This window comes from Mesocricetus auratus, unplaced genomic scaffold (genome assembly GCF_017639785.1).
Source record: "Mesocricetus auratus isolate SY011 unplaced genomic scaffold, BCM_Maur_2.0 Super-Scaffold_100020, whole genome shotgun sequence".
NCBI classification, from domain to species: Eukaryota; Metazoa; Chordata; class Mammalia; order Rodentia; family Cricetidae; genus Mesocricetus; species Mesocricetus auratus.
This window is the reverse complement of record NW_024429201.1, coordinates 40,963,296-40,976,314: the sequence shown is the minus strand read 5'-3', so window position 1 is coordinate 40,976,314 and position 13,019 is coordinate 40,963,296. Positions and strand designations below refer to the sequence as shown.

Sequence of the window (13,019 nt, the reverse complement as noted above, 5' to 3'; positions counted from 1 at the left end):
TGGCTACTAGTCTGCAAGCTGGTGCAGAGGACCCCTTAAAAGAAAAACCACTGCCCACTTATGCTCTCTTTCCTGCTGTTCCCCTGGGGCAGAGAGGACTTTTCCTGTCTCCCTCTTCTCTTCAGTCCTCTCTGTCTCTGTGTCTCTTTACCTCTTTTCTCTTTCCTTCCCCCCTTCCCTTTCTAACAAAACTCACTTAAGCTCTGTCTGCCTGCTGTGTTTGTCCCCACTTAGGTCACCTTTGCCCGCCATGGAATCCGCCAAGGTTCCCCACATGCTTTATCCTAGAAAGTGAAGGTGGTTATAACTGAAACCATAGAGACCATCATCTCAGTGGCTCATAAACCAGACGTTGGTGTCATTTACAGGTTCCATGGCAGACAGGCAAAGGAAGACAACCTCAGACAAGACTCTTAAAACCAAACTTTCATTCTCTAAACTTATGGCTTATGATTCCTGCAATACTTGACATGGTATTTGTAAAATTGTTGCAATAAGGTGAGCGCTTAGATCTGTGATAGATGTAATTTGGGGCAGAAGAGAAAGAGATGAAATGCAGTCTGAAATCACTAGGGACACTTAAGACAAGCATGGATATGAGTTCTGTCTGGGAAGAGTATCCAAGATAGCTTGCTGACTCCTTCCTAAACCCTCACAGAAAGACTTCCTGCAGAACGCCATGAAGCATGGGTACCTACTCATCTGCTTCAACAGTCAAATGAAGAAATGAAATAGCAACACAGGACCTAGACAGTATCCCAGGAAAGAAAAAGCCCTTCTTCAGAAAAATGAGAAATTCAAATGACCCAACATTCACCCCTTAGGACACACGGCAGTTATACGGAGGCACATTTACTAGGCACTAGATGTGAGCTTACCAGAGCCTTTTGCATATGGCGTCTTAAATCTAGGTGTCCTTCTATGGCTCAGCCCATTCCCATCAACATCAGCACATTCATACCTGCACGGGATGGACAGCAGATGGGAGAGTTTGTGTAGGCGTTCAGGAAGGTGGTGCCACGTGCTCTCATGAAGTTGATAAAAGGAAGTCTTACTACCTGACTTCCTGGTTGAAGTGTTAGTCTTCCGTCCTGAAATAAAGAAATGCAACCACTGCTGATCACCTAGCATGTGGAGGACAGAGGGCAACCTTAGGCGTCCATCCCCACTCTTCTACTTTAACTTTTATTATGCAGACAGCAAGCTCAGGTCACCAGGCTTGTGCAACAATCCATTTTGCCACCTAAGCTCCCCTATTCCCAACCCAGTGCCTCTTCTTCCACATAACCACCACAGGCTAGAACAACAGCGGGGTGGCCATCATGTTCTTCTCATTGCCGTCTCCAGACTGCACGCGAAAGTGTCCTCGTTTATGATGCTGTTTCATAGCACTATTACCCATGCTTAAATCAATGTTGGGCTTCAAGAACCAAAGACAGGAAGCTACAAAATTCAGGTTGTTAAATCAAGAACAAGATCATGGAATGCTAAAATCCAAGGAAGTATTAGAAGAAAAATAAGGGGAGGAGGAGAAGGAGGCCGAAAAGAAGGATAAACTCATTTAATAACAAGTATTACTTATCATTGACACACATAAGAATAGATTTGTTTAGGGGCTAGAGAGGTTGCTTATCAGCTGGGAGCATTGGCTGTTCTTCTAGAGGACCTGGGTTTGGCTTCCAGCACACACATGATGGCTCTCACCTGTTTGTAATTCCATTCCAGGGCTTCTGACATCTTTGATTACGATACCCCCCAAACATTCTCCCTTTATTTTAAACACAAAATTTACTACCCCAAAGACTCCGATATGCTTGTATGAAATCTCAAAAAGAATAAAAAGCAAGCTCAGTGGTATGCCATAAGGGTCTAGTACACAAATAAAATTTGAAAGTGTTATGCTGAAATTCATTTGCATATATTAAGTTATAGTACTTCTTGGAAAGTACTTTTGGAGAATGAAAAAATGATTTAAAAATTATTTCAACAAACTTTAAGTACCTATGTGTTTATGTGTCAGGCACCTTGCAATATCTGAGTATACAATGGTGATATAAAATAGAGTTCTATTCCCAGGCACCCTTCGGGGAGAAGTGAAAAGAACATTAGCAAATTAACGGTGAATACTTATGATTTATGTGTGTAATCTGCACAAACATAGACTTTTTTCCTTTGAAACAGGGTCTCATGTATCCCGGGGGCCTTTGACTTGCTATGATGACCTTGAGCTTCTGATTCTCAGCCTCCACCTACTGAGTGCTGGGGTCAGAGGCATACACTACTGTGCCGTCATTATGTGCTGCTGGTACCCGAACCCAGGGCTTTGTGCATGCTTGGACAACCACTGTACTACGTGAACTACGTCCCAGCTGTGGCTATGAATTCTAACAAATTCTAATTGCTGCTTCTGAACCATTATCATTCTGGCCAAGGAGGATCAAAGGAGAAGTTTAGATTTCAAGCATTGTTCTAGTTTTATTCTGTTGTTGTGACAAACATAACCATAATCCAAAGCAATTTACGGGAAGAAAGATTTATTAGTTCCAGGTCACAGTCCACCACTGAGAAAAGTCAGAGCAGGAACTCAAGCAGGATACCAAGAGTTAGAAACCAAGAAGAAATACTTTTTGCTGGATTGGTTCCCAGCCAGCTCACTCACCATTTTATGGTTAGTTAGTGTTCTTTTTTTCCCACTGTTTTTTAAGGCATGCTTTGTTCAGCTTGCTCCTTTTCATTATAAATCTTCCTCAGAGTTAGCACTAATAACCACATGAAAGATTCTATACTAGCTTTTCTGGGATTTCCTCTGCCAATGGAATTAATCCAAAACTCTTCACTTTATCCTCTATGCCATATATTAATATTCTTCTCTTCTGCAACCCTTTGAGCTCATCACACCACACCAGCACCACTCTCTTCTATGCTCCCACCAGTATGGCCCATAAGCTGTGCCTAACGCATTCCACTGGTTTCCTAATCCAAGTACCAAATCCAAATTCCTCCAGACAAAAACATGGTCTGGCCCATTACAGCAATGGCCCAGTCCCTGGCACCAACTTCTGTCTTAGCTAAGGTTTTCTATTGCTGTGCAGAGACACATGACCATGGCAACTCTTACAAAGGAAAACATTCAATTGCTTACAGTTCAGAGGTTCAGTCTATTTTCATCATGGTGGGGAGTATGGAGTCATGTACGTTGATATGGTGCTGGCTTCATCTTGATCAGATGGCAATAGGAAGTGGACTGTCACACTGAGTGAAGCTTGAGCAAAAGAGACCTCAAAGGCTGCCCCCATGGTGACACATTCCTCTAACAAGGCCACACCCACTCCAACAAAGCCACACCTCCTAGTAGGGGCATTCCCTTTGGGGACCATTGTGTTTCAAACCATCACACCACTGAAGCTGCAACAGTGGGGAAGTGCAGTGTATTGGATGTGGGGGTCCACCAGGGACCCTTGTCCTTAAAGTCCAAGCAGAAGGGCTTCCTATCTTTTCTTAAGAACAAAACAAATTTTATCCAGATAGAAGTTACATACAACTTACTCATTTACAGTGTTCAGTTCAAAGGTTTTAGTATATTCAGAAAGTCATTTAGAACACCTTCATCATTCCCAATAAAACACTTAGCCATCACCTGGACTTACCCAAAACTGAGGCAACTACGAACTTACTTCCTGTCTCTACACAGGAAGTTCATATAAATGTACTCATATAAAATGTAATTCATCACCGCGAGTTGGTGGCGAATGTCTTTAATCCCAGCACTCGGGAGGCAGAAGCAGGCGGATCTCTGTGAGTTCAAGGCCAGCCTGGTCTACAGAGCGAGTTTCAGGACAACCTCCAAAACAATACAGAGAAACCCTGTCCACGAAAGAAGAATGTAATTCATCATTCCTTTTACTGACAGCATATAGTTTTTTAGGTTCAACCACTTTGTAATATGCATGTATTTACATCCCCAGCTGGGAGCAGAGCAGATACACTGAGGAAAGCAGCCAAGCTTACTGCAACCTGTGGTGGTCCTTGGCTCCCGAGCTCCAGACACTCAGTATTCTGTGACACCCTAGTGCCAGAACACCTGACCCATCCTTATCCGCTGAAAAGCCTACACACCTAACATTAATTTTTGCCAATGTGGGTGACTGGCACGTCATTCTGCAAAACGAATAAGCGTTTATGGAAGTGCATAATACATTTCCCTTCAAAACTGAGTTACGCCAGGACACAGGTTAAACATTTATTAACAATTAATTAAGGATGGCATAAACGCTTCAGGGGACCATGTCTGACATTAACAGTGCCGTGGGTGTGCGGTTCCTCTGGAGAGGCGGAGGCAGAAGGACCACCAGAGGCCAGGAGCTCGAGGCCTGCTTGCCACTGTGCGTGTCCCCGTGGACACACCAGGGTCGCGCTCCCCGCGAGGCTCTCCGCTCGCCCCCTCGGGGCACTTACGAAGGAGTCGCTGGCGATGATCACTACGTTGGGGGCCCGGGCCACTCGCATCTCGTGCTCTCGAGTTCCCGGGGTCGGCGCCGCGAGCGCGGACGCTGCGACCGCTGACACCCACAGCAGCAGCATCGCCGGCCGGCAGGGGCGTCCAGCCGGGGCCACCGAGCCCGCCTCCTCCGGACTGCAGGCCAGCAACGGGCACGGAAGCGACCCTGAACTGCCAATGTGGGTGGCACCGCCAAACTACAACTCCCATCGGGCTCAGGGCACGCGCACGCGCGACGCCGGGGGTGGGGTCCGCGCTCTCGCCTTTAAGCCACGTAAAGCCCGTGTTAATCAAACTCGGAGCTAATGAACGCTCAGCCCCTTCCGAGCGATGCCTGGGGGGAGTGCGCATGCGTCTTCCAGATTTGTACTTTGAGGTAAGCCCTGCGTGCTCCAGGTGGGTTCTGGTTGCTCCAGCAGAAGTTAAACTCCAGGGGCAGCCTAGGTGGTCAGGGGAGAGGGGGGCGGTGCGGGACAGCGTGGCTGGAAGCTCGCTGGCACGGAGCTGGGCGTGCTGAGGGGCCGTGCCCTGCCTAGGCTGGAGGGGCTGCGGCCTCGGGCCTCCCCAGCGCGGGCTGGGCACTGGCTTGGGTCGCCTGCGGCCCCGGAGCTCCCGTGCAGCTGCCCCCGGGCCGCCTCCTGCGGCCGGCAGCAGGGGTGGTGCTGGCGTAGGGAGAGGAGCAGAGCGTGCACCGTGAGTTTCGGGTCCCTGACGCGGAACGGTTTGGCTGCCCCTTGGCCTTCAGAGTCGCAGAGGCGTAGGGGTCGGGGGCTTGCGGGGCAGGAGAAAGAAAGAAAGCATCGGGTCTAGAAGGAAGAAGCATGGGCTGTTGTGCCACTGTTGGGTGCAGAGTAACGTGATTCCGTTTTCGATTGTTAGATTCCTTTAGAGAATTCCGGAAGAAGCAAGTTTCTGTGTCAGAGTCAAATTCTTCACTTAACTATAGCTTCCGGCATGTGTAATTGTACATTAAATCAGTTGTTTTGATTTTTTTCTGGCAGGAAAGGAGTTGTTCTGTTTATTTAAAAACTTAACTCTGATATCTTGGCAGTGTTTTGTACAGGATAATTACGAGGGAAATACCTTACATATCTAATGCATAGTGGTGTGTACTGAGCCCTCACTGTGTGTTTACTGTGTAGCATGCTTTCCTGTAGCCCTCACTCGGACTACTTTGCAAATGATAAAACAGATGGGAGAGGTTAAATGACTTTTCCAGGGTTTTGCAAGGAAACTATTCGAAGAAGAAATTGATTAGCCGGTGCCCTAACTCATAAATACTTTGTCTCCAGTTGCAAATTTTTATGAGTCTACCGAGTTCCATCTCTATTAGTAAACAATGCTGCTTGTCCAGCCTCACCCTATAGATATGTGTGGGTATGAATAAGCACACCCTTAGTCCCTGAGGAATATACACTCCTGGGGAGAAAGACCCAGCGTACATAAAGTATCCAAGTAGATTGCCTCAGAAGCAGGGCACACTCCCCCAAATTGTGTTAAGTTCATTTGGAATGTACAGCGTATTTTACAGAGGCAATGCCAACTGGCATTTACAGTTACAAAAATGATACATAGTTTTCTCTTCTGGCATAGTAGTGTTCAGGCCCTGGTCTTGATGACAGGAGCACATCTGTTTTTTCTTCTTTCTGTCCTTGCTGTGTCAGAGACAGCAGATGCTACAGTGTGTTGATGCAACATAGGTGTTTTAGGGACCCAGGGACAGAGTGCTACCAGAATCTAAGGGGCTTCTAGTCCTGCTTCTGTCTGATGTTCAGTGGGACCTAGAATGTTCCTGCCTGGTGGATTGTCCAGCTGTAATGTAGCATGAAGAATAAAAACCCAGAGATGATCGGAGAAGCAAAGCAGCCAAGCCACCAGAGAGCTCTTACCTCTACCAGTGCTGGGGAGATCGTGTCCTCAACGTGGCTGGAGACCAATTGTCAGAATCTGAGACCCTGCTCCTATCTTATGCACCTCCCTAGTGCTGGGATTAAAGGTGTGAGCTCTGATTCTCTTTTAGACTGAATCACTCTCATGTAGCCAAGGGTGAACTCACAGAGGTCCATCTGCCTCTGTCCTGAGTCCTGTGATTAAAAGGGTGTGCCCCTACTGCCCAGCTTCTATGGCTGTGGCTAGCTTTGCATTCTGATCCTTCAGGCAAGCTTTATTTAATCATAAATAATATGTCACCACACATATAGGTCTTCATCTTCCCTGATACTAACCTTCCTATGAGTAAGTTCCTTACACGTGTGTAGGTTCAAGTATTACAGTTCTGATTTTTTGTTTTGTTTTGTTTTTTATTTTTTGAGGCCGGGTTTCTCTGTAGCTTTGGAGCCTGTCCTGGAACTCATTCTGTAAACCAGGCTGGCCTTAAACTTACGAGGTCCACCTCCTGGCCAAACCTGTCTACTTTTCAGCACCCATTTATTCATTACTTTTTGATTTTGCGTGGATAAATGCCTGTCTTTGTACTTCGTCTCCATTAGTCGTCTTTTCAGTCTTTTCCCAGTTCTTCTGCTAGTTATCGTTTCACTTCAGGGCTCTTCGTTGTTTAATGACTGACTTTACTCAGCCAGTGAGCCAAGAAACTTCTACGTGTGCAAGTGTTTATGCAGTTAGGTAGCATTCAGGATAGGAGCTCTGGTTCATGGCTGGTATAACAAAATACCATAGCATAACTATATTTTCTCATAATTTTGGAGTTTGGAAGTCCAGAATCAAAGAGTTGTCAAGTTTGGTTTCTTTGAGGCTGTTGTCACTGTCTTGTCACCTCAGCATGTTTTCACCTGATCTGTCTTCTATGCATGTGCATCCGGGTATGTCTACATTTCTTTCAAGAGTGACAGATTGGATCAGGGGCTTTTTACATAGCCTCATTTGGCCTTTATTGCCTTTGTACTTGGCAAATACTGTTGTTTTCTGAAGCAGTGGGGCTGGTATTTTGATGTGTGAATTTTGGGGTGTTGTATGTCTTCCTGTGAAAACATGAAGAAACATCTGTGCACCCCAGCTAGGGCACCAGTGATAGATCAGAGTAACTCTGCTATAGTTCAGCATGCTGCCTTAAAGAGTTTTGGGGCTTACATACAGAACGTGGTTGAGGGCTTCCTTAGAGGAACATGAATGACTCAGGGTGATGACTGATAAAGTCTGTGTTCTTGAAGCTCCCTGTATAACCTGCTAATAGCTCAGCTACTTGGAGAGTATCCTGCCCCATGCTACTGCTCCTTTAACCTTGGGGGAAGAGTCTTGTCAATAATGTAAGTTTCAGGTGATTTCTGAGACTTGTGAGTTGTTTATTTGTTGAGCCTCAATAAGCTTTCTGAATCTTTTTTTTTTTTGGTTTTACGAGACAGGGTTTCTCTGTATTGTTTTTTGGAGGCTGTCGGTCCAGCCTGGCCTCGAACTCACAGAGATCCGCCTGCCTCTGCCTCCCGAGTGCTGGGATTAAAGGCGTGCGTCACCACCGCCTGGCTCAGATTTTTTTTAAAGATTTACTTTTTTTATTACATATACACTGTTCTGCCCGCATGTATCCCTGCACAACAGAAGAGGGCACCAGATCTCATTACAGATGGTTGTGAGCCACTATGTGGTTGCTGGGAATTGAACTCAGGACCTCTGGAAGAGCAGCCAATGCTCTTAACCTCTGAGCAATCTCTCCAGCCCCCTTTTTTTTTTTAAAGATTTATTTATTTATTATATATACACCAAATTGAATTGTAGATGGTTGTCAGCCACCATGTGGTTGCTGGGAATTGAACTCAGGACCTCTGGAAGAGCAGTCAGTGCTCTTAACCTCTGAGCCATCTCTCCAGCCCAAGCTTTCTGAATCTTAAACCTCCCTCCAGGATGGATTATTTTGATTTAGAAGAAATCACTATATAATGCAGGGGGATACAATTATCCCCACAACAGGCTCAGGTCTGTCTGTCTATCATTTTACATCAAAAGCTGATGATTTCCATGTTAGAGACAGGTTGCTTTAGTTAAAAATACTCTGCTTTTTAGATGTTAGAGAAGTCTTCAGTTGAACAGTCTGGGCCTACCTTATGGAATCTGCAGTTTTTTTTTTTTAAATTATGTATGCAGTGTTCTGTCCCTGCAGACCAGAAGAGGGTACCAGATCTCATTACAGATGCTTGTGAGCCACCCTGTGTTTGCTGAGAATGGAACTCAGGATCTCTGGAACCTCTGCAGGTCTTTTAATATCCAAAGTAACAACAGAATTTCCTAAAGGACTACCAGTCAGTTTTGGGAAACACATAGATGTACATACTTGTAAGTCCAATAAGCCTTGAAAAGGTATTAGAAAGTATTGGTAATGGTTGAATTAAACACACACACACACACACACACACACACACACACACACACACACACAAGCAGTAATGTCTCAAGTTATATTCTGGAGCATGCTAGTGTTTTCAAGAAGGCAGCTGGTTGCTGCAGTTGGCTGTGTTGTGGTCATTGGATTTCCTAGAGGGTTTAAATGGCAGTATACATCTAGAACAAAGAGTGAGATCTGCGTGGTAGACACAACTTTCCTGCACCATGGAGTAATGCCTTCAAGCATGAATATATACACACAACCTGTTGAGTCAGTTTATTGTTGTTCTTTTATATATGTTTTTAAGACTGACCACTTGGTACTGGATAACCAATCAGTGATCTCATTCCTCTCCCAGCAGTCATGAATTGCCTATAGCTCTTCAACTGTAGGCGGAGATTTTTGAGATTTCCACCATTCATGTTGGCATGTTAGCTAGTGTTGTCATTGCCCAGGTCTTGTTTAGGTAACCATATTGTTTTGAGCTTATGGGGGCAGCGTCCCTGTCACATATTGGGAACACATGTCTGCAGCAGATGTGCTGGTCCTCCAAGTCTTATAATTTGATATCCTCTGGGTGAGTGCTAGGTGTAGTGGTTGTGCTGTAGGCGTATCCAAGGGGTTGGGTGACCACAATAGGTGTAGACGTATCCAAGGGGTTGGGTGACTACAGTAGGTGTAGACGTATCCATGGGGTTGGGTGACCACAGTAGGTGTAGACGTATCCAAGGGGTTGGGTGACTACAGTAGGTGTAGACGTATCCAAGGGGTTGGGTGACCACAAAAGGTGTAGACGTATCCAAGGGGTTGGGTGACCACAATAGGTGTAGGATTGTGCTGTAGGCATATCCATGGGGTTGGGTGACCACAATAGGTATAGATGTATCCATGGGGTTGGGTGACTACAGTAGGTGTAGACGTATCCATGGGGTTGGGTGACCACAGTAGGTGTAGATGTATCCATGGGGTTGGGTGACCACAGTAGGTGGAGGCGTGTCCATGGGGTTGGTTGACCACGGTCAGTTTTGTGCTCTGACCAGCTGTGGTTTTTGCTATCTATGTATGGGAAGCAGTGTTCTCAGAATTGACAGTTCTAAAGCCAAAATAGTCATCAGTTCGGAAAGATTTTGAAGGTACTCTGTATCTTGCTGTATCCAATATCTATCCAAGATTTAATTCTTTGTCTAGGAATAAACATTCATTTCACTATCGTGCAAATTTTCTTTGTTATTTAATAAATTGTGTGTATACCAAAGAATTGTTTTAAAGTAAACTTTATGTTTTACTCTTAATAAGTATTTGATTTGTATACCATTGTTTATGCGCCTGACTACTGACGGTGGCATACATTTTACAGGTGAAGGGAGTCATGATTGAAAGCAGCTTAAGTACTGGTTTAAACCAGTTCAGAAATTTGGAGATGCAAATCAGTGTCCCTCTGGGAAAGATAAAAGACTAAAGTCATGTGGAATTATTTCTCACGTTTTAAATTGCAGCCATGGTGAATCTGATTTTAAAAAGCTTTGGAAGGTTTTGGTTGTCTTATGTGACTGTCTCATGGTTGTTTTTACTTAATTTAGAAGAGAAATGTGTAAGGGACAGTTGCACACTCAGTTCAGGAAGAAGATGCAGGTGTGGTGACAGGAAAGCGATGAGTGGCATGCTAAAGTAACAAGCAGTCAGTCTGCCTTTACTCAGGCATCCTTTCCAGGTCCTTCCATAGAAGGACTAATGATAGGTTTTTTTTTTTTTTTGTATTATACTACAGGTCAAACAAATGTGTGGTGTTTTGAATGTAATTGACCCCCATAATCTCATAGGGAATGGCATTGTTAGGAGGTGTGGCGTGGTTGGAGTCGGTATAGTCTTGTTGAAGGAAGTGTACCATTTTGAGGGTGGGCTTTGAGGTATCTTTGGCTCGAGCGTCACTCTGTGTGACAGTCAGTTGACTTCTGTTGCCTGCAAGATGTAGGACTCTCAGCTATTTCTCCAGCACCACATTGCCTGCATTCCATGCTCCCTGTCATGATGATAGTGGATTGAACCTCTGAAACTGTAAGCAACTTCTTCCATTGTTTTCTTTATATGAATTGCCCTGGCCATGGTGTCTCTTCACAGCAATAGAAACCTTGACTAAGACAAAATACCTTTAGATTTTTGCTATTTAATCATTGTTACTGTTTTCTCCTTTTATAATTAACTCCTTTGCCATGATCATTTCTGATTCTTACTACTATTATTTTCATTTTTTGGGATCTGTGGATGCTCATCCAGGTTATGCTTTTAAGTTCCTGTGACTTTAGCTAAAGAGGTCCTATCAAGCCATTTCTCCCGTGTTGATACATTTTCTAACCCTTTGAAAATGTAGTTGTTGCTACTTTTTAAGCTTAATTTGAATAAAAATCTTTTAAGTTCATAGAGGAGAAATTTTCATTGGATAAAAGTGTGGAAAAATGAGTATGTTCCCTTGCTAACGGTTATTGTATTCAGCATCTTTCCATACCTTTGTGTTTCAACACTGCAGTGTAGTTCTCTGTTCTCTTCCCATCTCTCATTTAGCATTGTGTGCTAAATTTTAACTTGGGAGGAAGGAGGACAAATGAAGGGAGGAGAGGAATTAGGGAAAACATTAGTAGAGTTGTGGCCAAGAATTGCAGCCTTTCTAAGGAGATAATCTTGGAAATACTTAGAATTGAGGAAACTAGACAAAATAGAGGAGCATAGTGTACATAGAGTAATTTTGGATAATGGGTTTTTCATGAACAAAAATGTTTTTGAGTGCTACTTACTTAATTGAGATGGTTAGTTTACTAAGGTTTATTATGTTTTTAAGTGGTTAATTGGCCTCTTCCTCTCCTATGTCAAAAAGTTATTTTCCGAGACATATTACTTCATGTTTGAAACTGACATTCATACGCATATGTGCACTCGTGTGTGTGTATGTGTGTGTGTGTGTGTGTGTGAGAGAGAGAGAGAGAGAGAGAGAGAGAGAGAGAGAGAGGGGGAGTACCTGAGAGCCTGCATACTGTGCTAACTGAGGAAGAAATGGGAAGAGAATAGACGCTTACATTGCAGTGTAAAGAACCCATGTGGGATCACAGAGATGAGGAAGGTACTGAGAACAGCAGCTGTTAGCAAGAGAAATGTGTTTCTCGTGGGCTTTAAAAGCACTGAGCGCAGAGTCTAGTGTCTTCCTGCTGCTGTCCTTCTCCACATGTGTCCACGTGACTCACTGCTCTTCACCTACCCTAGCTGGCTTCTGATAGTTGGTGTGTGCAATCTGCTCAGTGTGGTTTTCTCATTCTCTCTCCATTCCCTTCCTGCCCCTTCCTCCCGTGTCTCCCGTCTCCTACTGCAGTGGCTTTCTTTCTTCTCTGCGTTGCCATGTCATGTCTTCTCCTAGTAGTCATTGATTGCTTTACACAGCTCACTTTTGTTGTTTTTACTTTTTGGCTCTTTGGGAGGCCCACCACCCAGCTCCCAAATAAGTGCACAGAACCTTATTCTTCCTTATGAACGCTCAGCTTTAACTTGGCTTGTTTCTAGCTAGCTTTTCTTAACAATGTAAGTCTCATCTGCCTTTTGCCTCTCGGCTTTTACCTTTCTCTATTTCTGTATATCTTTTCTTTCCTTCTTATTCCGTGGCTGGCTGTGTTGCTGGGTCTTGCTCCTAGATCTAGATCCCTCTCCCCAGATTTCTCCTCCTATTTATTCTCTCTGCATGCCTGCCCTGCCTATCCTTTCTCCTACCTTGCTATTGGCCATTTAGCTCTTCATTAGACCAATCAGGTGTTTTAGACAGGCAAACAATAACAGCTTCACAGAGTTAAACAAATGCAACATAAAAGAATGCAACACATCTTTGCATCATTAAAACAAATATTCCACAGCATAGAAAAAGGAACACATCTTTTTTTTTTGTTTGTTTGTTTGTTTTTTTGAGACAGGGTTTCTCTGTATTGTTTTGGAGGCTGTCCTGGAACTCACTCTGTAGACCAGGCTGGCCTTGAACTCACAGAGATCTGCCTGCCTCTGCCTCCCGAGTGCTGGGATTAAAGGCATGCGCCACCAACGCCCGGCAAAGGAACACATCTTAAAATAGCATTCAACAACAGCACACTTCTCTAAATTCCTGTGGTGCCTTTCCTTTTAATCTTTAGCATCATTTGATGTCTTAGGTGTTTCTCC

At 44.4% G+C, this 13,019-nt stretch overlaps 2 protein-coding genes across 9 annotated transcripts in view; one reads left to right on the top strand and one right to left on the bottom strand.

Annotated features, from left to right (window-relative positions):
* Positions 1 to 4,713, bottom strand: part of Arsk (arylsulfatase family member K) — a 37,290-nt gene extending 32,577 nt beyond the window's left edge. For 2 of the 6 annotated variants that reach the window (XM_040729061.1, XM_040729062.1), the window contains exons 1-2: positions 4,456 to 4,713; positions 879 to 1,091 (exon numbers count right to left, since the gene is read on the bottom strand). In XM_040729061.1, the coding sequence (XP_040584995.1) occupies positions 879 to 1,091; positions 4,456 to 4,708 (466 nt within the window). In that variant the 5' untranslated portion in view covers positions 4,709 to 4,713. Of the gene's footprint in view, positions 1 to 878; positions 1,092 to 4,455 lie in introns of those variants that run through there. The other 4 variants (XM_005065522.4, XM_021223604.2, XM_021223608.2 and 1 more) reach the window with 3 other exon arrangements.
* A 52-nt stretch (positions 4,714 to 4,765) lies between these two features.
* Positions 4,766 to 13,019, top strand: part of Ttc37 (tetratricopeptide repeat domain 37) — a 93,248-nt gene continuing 84,994 nt past the window's right edge. For 2 of the 3 annotated variants that reach the window (XR_005869908.1, XM_005065703.4), the window contains exon 1: positions 4,766 to 4,874. The gene's annotated coding sequence lies outside the window, so the exon portion shown is untranslated. The other variant, XM_013125902.3, reaches the window with a different exon arrangement.